Consider the following 6,392-nt stretch of genomic DNA (forward strand, 5'->3'; position numbering starts at 1 on the left):
GGTTAAGAGTTTTCCGAAAGAAAAGCTTGATACAACAACAAGAAGCAAAGTGAAAGATAGATAAATCAACAACATATCTAAGAGATATTGGAGACTTGGGCAATAAAACACCAAGCCACAAGCAATTCCAAGGGAGTCGATGCCATATTCAAGACCAAGGCAGGAACATGGGAGATAATCCTTATCAGTTGATAGTGAGACGTTGAGAGGGTTTCCAAAGCTGAGAGACAAGGTGGATTGATCTGCTCAAAGGCGAGGAGGAGGGTGATTAGAGGTTGAATTTCGGATAAGGCTTGTTTGAAGAGATTTCGGTAACCACCATTCCATGGAGCTGTGGTCATAATGTCGATAATCTTCAGACTTATGCAAGGGGGAACCATATTCCTGGTTTTTTTTATTTGCACTTGACAAAGCTCGGGACACAAGGAAGAGGTGGAGAGAAGGTTGGGAAGGCTTCAGTAACCTCCTCTCCAAAGGGAAGAGGTCATAATGCCAAACTTCCTAGGTCTTACGGTTTCAGGGCATAATACTATCGCTTGAGAGGATTCAGGAAACAAGTAAAACATAGAGGATATATCAAAGAGGTTCTGGTAACCTTCGCTTCATAGGAATGGGGTCATAATGTCGGTCCTCTTCATCCTTTGACAATCATAGATAGTGGCTCTAGATGATTCTAATGATAGGGTTCACAAAAATACTTTGTAGCAATAGAGCAACAGTGGTTGATTAGGTTCAAATTGCAGTCTTCGGACAATTGATACCATGGATGGACATAGAGGTATTCTATGGATAGACAAAAAAAGATTTAGAACAAACTTGGGTTTTTGAAGCACAAGGTATGGGTAATGGTTTGTCGTCAATATCTTGCACAACTCCAGAGTCAAACCAGAGCTCCTGTCCAAACGCAGCCAAGTAAAACACTTGGTGGGGGATTCTAGATCCAAGGAGTAGAGAGTTGTTAGGGTTCAGTTCGAGGGGAGTCGGTGAGAGATACTAGACAAAAGGCTAGCAGTATGTTATGGGATCTCAGATTTGGCGATGAATGGCTGGGAACTCGCGAGAATCGACTCACCGAGAAAATCCACCGGATGAGACAGAGGGGTAGGGAAAGGATAAAGCTGAAGTATGGCTGAAATAGCTGATTCGGGCTTTGGTGAATCTCCGGTGGATTCACCGTAGAAACAGGTAGAGAGTAAGCTTTGGTAGCAATAGAGGACAAGAGAACGGAGATGCAGTTTCCCAACGGCACCGATCGGATTCGACGCCGCCGGAAAAAGGTATCTCGGAGATTGTGCCAGGGAGAAAGAGAGCGGCTAGGGCGAACTCAATCTTACCAATTTTGTTGTTAAGTATGAGAACAAATGATATATGACTATTTGTGTATCCAAATAAGTAAGGTGCTATTCGTTTGGTGAACCAGACGCAGTATTTGGACGCAGATGCAGATTGTTGTTCGTTTAGTGATAATTAAAATAATAACTGGATTAGGTATCTGGATGAGTTTTGAAAACTCATCCAAAAAACACTAAATTTCTGAATGAGTTTCATTGGAGAGTTTAGATGAGGTAAACTCATCCAAAATTGGTAAAAATCAAAAATACCCCTATTTTATTTAAATAATTACAAAGTATTTTTTTCTCAATTCTAATATCAACAAAACCCTAAAATCTCAATTCTTCATCAATCAACCCGCTCATTACCGCAAAATTACGTTTTCTGCCAAAATCGCAAAAATTACGTTTTTCCGTCAAAACCGCAAAATTACATTTTCCCGTCAAAACCGTAAAATCTCATTTTCCCGCCAAAATCGTAAAATTATGTTTTTCCACCAAAACTCGTTTTCTCGCCAAAACCGCAAAATTATGTTTTCCCGCCAAAACCGCAAAATTACGTTTTTTACGGAAAAACACAAAATTCCGTCGAAACCAAAATAACGTTTTTCCGCCAAAACCGCAAAATCTCATTTTCCCGCCAAAACTGCAAAATTACGTTTTCCAATCAAAACCGCAAAATTACGTTTTCTCGCCAAAACCGCAAAATTTTGTTTTCCCGCCAAAATCGAAAAATTACGTTTTCCCGCCACAATCGCAAAAATTACGTTTTTCCGTTAAAACCGCAAAAATTCATTTTCCTTCCTAAACCGTAAAATCTTGTTTCCCACCAAAACCGCAAAATTTCATTTTTCCGTCAAAACCGCAAAATTTCATTTTCCCGCCAAAACAACAAAAACTTGTTTTTCCATCAAACCCCCAAAATTACGTTTTTCGCCAAAAAACGCAACAACACAAAAATACGTTTTTCCGTCAAAACTGCAAAATCACCTTTCCTGCCAAAAACGCAAAATCACAGTTTTCTGCCAAAAACACAAAATTTTGGGTTTTCGGCTAAAAACGCAAAATCTCGGTTTTCTGCCAAAAACAAAAAATCTCAATTTTCCGTTAAAAACATAAAATATCTGTTTTCCGTCAAGACAAGAAAACTTCATTTTAAAATATTTGTTTAAATTCAATATAAAAATAAGCTAAAAACATGAATAAATTATAACCACTAAATCTTCAATATAAAATAAAGAGATTTTTGGTCATTTTACGTATATTGTATTCAGATGCACATAAATCAAATTACAAAACAAACATAATTTTATCCAGATACAATTTCTGGACGCATAAACCAATAACACAAACGAACATCATTTAGATGTTCAGATATTACGTCCAGATACTATGTCTTGATACAGTATCAAGACATAGTATCTAATGCACCAAACAAACAGGGCTAACTATATTATGATCTTTTGGTGAACGTTATATCGGCCCTCTTTAACAAAAATAACAAAAAAAAGTTATACCGACTTTGTTCATTTTTCATTCGCTGAAATTAAAATAAAAAAAGCCAGTTATAATTAACACACAAGTATGTAGAGAGCGTGAAAAAAATCATGCCAGAAAGAGTAACTCGATATTTATAGTGATGCATATTGTATGCTGAAAATAACATCGACTCAATTTTTTCACTATTAACGTTATCGATGTTTATATTCAAGTTCAACGACAGTTATAGTGTCTCTATTATAATTTTGCATGCATTTGATTCTCTGTCGCTGATGTAGCGATTACTAAACAAACATGCATATCTAATCTATGATATTGAGATTATGTTCTGTATTGAGTAATATTTAACTTGTAATCAATTTAAACATTATAAACATTTAGAGAAGCTACGAAATTAACCAAAAGCAATCATTCTCTCTCTGGTTTTCGTACAAAGAAAAAGACAAGCATAAATAACTTAGGCTGCTTAATCTCATATTACATTTACACATCATTCTCTGCTTTTCGTACAAAGAAAAAGACACACAAAAATAACTAACCAGCGGTTTATACTCGAAACCCGAAGTCGCTCCCACGTGATTTGTGATGAAATATTTCAACAAAAAAACGTTCGGACTTCGGACTCTTCGGGACACTTAAACGAAACATACACGTAGCTAAAACTAGACGTGTAGATTTTAGGTTTACTTGTTTATCAAGTTGGGCCAAACACTTTTAACAAAACAAGATAAAATTAAATTACAAGCTTGTGACGTGTGCAACAGATATTAGTGTTATAGCAAAAGAATCATCAGAGCATTATATGTTATTGTTTGCTTTACAATTTGCAAGAACCCATACCAATCAAAAACAGCAATTATTACGCCCTCTTTTTATTGAATTACGTATCTCATTGGTCGTGTCCCAATAGACATTTCAAATAGATGTATACTTTATAGTTATTATTATTATTTTTTTTGGTAATCTACATGACTCTTAATCAGGGGGGAAAACTAGTTCTCACATTTATCCAAAACTCTATATCACCTTTTTGATGTGTTATATATAAGAAGACCCGTTCATCATACTCTCTTCAATAACCTTGACAGAAAACAAAATAAACAAAGTAACCATGGAGGGTATAAGTGCAACTATGCAGAAGTGTAGGCCTTATTTTTTAATGATATTTTTGCAATTTGGAGCAGCAGGAGCGTATATTGTCATTATGGCCACTCTCAACCAAGGCCAGAACCGTTATGTCTTTATTGTGTATCGTAATCTTGTGGCTGCTCTTGTCCTTGCACCTTTTGCACTCATCTTTGAAAGGTCAGTATTATGTTTTAAACAATATTATTAATGCTGACAAAGTGAGATGTTTCTTAATTAGCATGTTGTTGCCTAATAATAGTGATTCGTATTGTTGTTAAAACATCGAATCAGATAATTATTTTGGACAGGAATAACAAAAACCTCTAAGCGTTGAAAACTGAATGTTCATTTCGATTTCGGTTTTGTAGGAAAGTGAGGCCGAAGATGACATTTTCAGTTTTCTGGAAAATAATGGCACTTGGTTTCTTAGAGTAAGAATAAGCTTCCCATCACATAAGTCTCAAAACAGTAAATATTATGTTTTGGTAAAGAAACAAAAAACAGAGTCATGATATACTATAATGTGGCAAGTACCCTTAATAGATAACTGTCTGGTCTGTGTGTAGGCCAGTCCTGGATCAGGGTTTTGGTTACTTGGGGATGAACATGACATCAGCAACATATGCATCTGCTATCATGAACATTCTTCCTTCTGTCACATTCATAATAGCTTGGATTTTAAGGTAATCTATGGTTTAAACACACACACACACACATATATATATATATTGTTTAATATTATAATTAACAGTGATATATATACAGAATGGAGAAAGTGAACATAGCAGAGGTACGAAGCAAAGCAAAGATAATTGGGACATTGATTGGTGTTGGAGGGGCATTGGTAATGACACTGTACAAAGGTCCGCTTATTCCTTTACCATGGTCTAACCCAAGTATGGATCAACAAAACGGACATACCAACAGTTCACAAGACCATAGCCATTGGGTTGTTGGAACCTTGTTACTACTCATCGGTTGTGTTGCTTGGTCTGGTTTCTATGTTTTGCAGGTTAGCTCCTTACTTTTTTGATTCATACGTAATATATACTAATCAACCAAAATAATATAAAAGTCGAAGCTTTTTTTACCGCATCGACCAAATACTTAAAAACATTTATATATTTGAAATGCAGTCCATAACAATAAAGACTTATCCCGCCAATCTTTCACTATCATCCTTAATATGCCTTGCTGGGGCTGTCCAAAGCTTCGCCGTAGCACTTGTGGTGGAGCGACACCCCAGCGGATGGGCGGTTGGATGGGATGCAAGGCTTTACGGTCCTCTTTATACGGTTAGTAAATATCAGTTTTTACCGCGGGTAAACTAATCTCTTGAGAAAAAACTAAAAAAATATATATATACTAACCAAATTTGGCTAAATATTGAAGGGTATAGTAAGCTCAGGGATAACGTACTACGTGCAAGGAATGGTAATGAATACGAGAGGCCCAGTTTTTGTCACTGCCTTTAACCCTCTTTGCATGGTTCTTGTAGCTCTCCTTGCTTCTTTTATTCTTCATGAACAAATCCATTTCGGATGGTACGTTAACACACATTGCAATTATTAGTACACATCTAATAAATGCCATCAAGATACACGTTCTTGATCCTTGTATTTGGTTATGTTGCAGTGTAATAGGAGGGGTAGTTATCGCTGCGGGTTTGTATATGGTGGTTTGGGGCAAAGGAAAAGACTATGAAGTATCAGGATTAGATAACCTTGAAAAGAGTAGCCTCCATGAATTGCCAATCACAACTAAAGGTGACGATGACACCAGATTGGCTTCTTCTATAGCCGACGGCAGCAATTTGAGCGTTCCCGATGGTGTTCATCGCAACACCTCTGGGGAATATAAATGAAGAAAGCAGTCAAGAGTTATAAATACATATTTGTATTCGACCATGAATAAATTAAATAATTGTATGTGTTTGTATGCATATGTTATTAAATTATGTTTATGTTTTGACAGTCATGTAAGATGTAACTGATCAGGTAGGAATCACTCTAAATTAAATACAAGGTTCATGATTAGGTGTGTCTAATTTAAAATTTCTAGTAATAAACAATGTATCTTCTTTTATTTTTTTTTCCTTCAAAAAAAAAAGAATTGCTTTGCAAGCGTAGAAATATGTTAATTGTCACTTAAAAACGTTTACGGGTAGCCAAACTCACATGTATCTGATGAAATACTAGCCTGGAAAGAGGGATATGTGAGGGAGGTTACATGCACTAGACATCATATCGTCACTTAAAACCTTTACGGGTAGCCAAAGTCACATTATACGCTATGCCGTCATGGTCATCTCCAACTTTGTTTACACGTGATTGTCAAGTTTCAAGTTACCGAGTCGACGAGCCGTGCTTCATTAGAAAAAAAAGAAGGCATTTGCCTTGAAAAAAAAAAAAAAAAAAAAAAACAACCAAATAA

The 6,392-nt window shown here is 36.1% G+C and overlaps 1 protein-coding gene across 1 annotated transcript; it reads left to right on the plus strand.

Moving 5' to 3' along the window:
• Positions 1-3,588: 3,588 nt before the first annotated feature.
• LOC104707152 (WAT1-related protein At4g08290) lies at positions 3,589-6,044 on the plus strand. The gene is made up of 7 exons (XM_010423436.3): positions 3,589-4,136; positions 4,328-4,390; positions 4,526-4,642; positions 4,725-4,971; positions 5,096-5,254; positions 5,352-5,503; positions 5,595-6,044. Exons 1-7 carry the CDS (start codon positions 3,943-3,945, stop codon positions 5,821-5,823), a joined length of 1,161 nt encoding a protein of 386 aa, XP_010421738.1. The 5' UTR covers positions 3,589-3,942; the 3' UTR covers positions 5,824-6,044.
• The last annotated feature ends 348 nt before the right edge of the window (positions 6,045-6,392 follow it).

Source organism: Camelina sativa, chromosome 8 (assembly GCF_030686135.1).
Source record: "Camelina sativa cultivar CO46 ecotype springtype chromosome 8, ASM3068613v1".
Lineage (NCBI taxonomy): Eukaryota > Viridiplantae > Streptophyta > Magnoliopsida > Brassicales > Brassicaceae > Camelina > Camelina sativa.

Coding starts and splice junctions, on each gene's coding strand:
- LOC104707152 (XM_010423436.3), top strand. CDS start 3,943: ATGGAGGGTATAAGTGCAACTATGCAGAAGTGTAGGCCTTATTTTTTA. Junction 4,137..4,327: donor TTTGCACTCATCTTTGAAAG/GTCAGTATTATG, acceptor TCGGTTTTGTAG/GAAAGTGAGGCCGAAGATGA. Junction 5,504..5,594: donor GAACAAATCCATTTCGGATG/GTACGTTAACAC, acceptor GTTATGTTGCAG/TGTAATAGGAGGGGTAGTTA.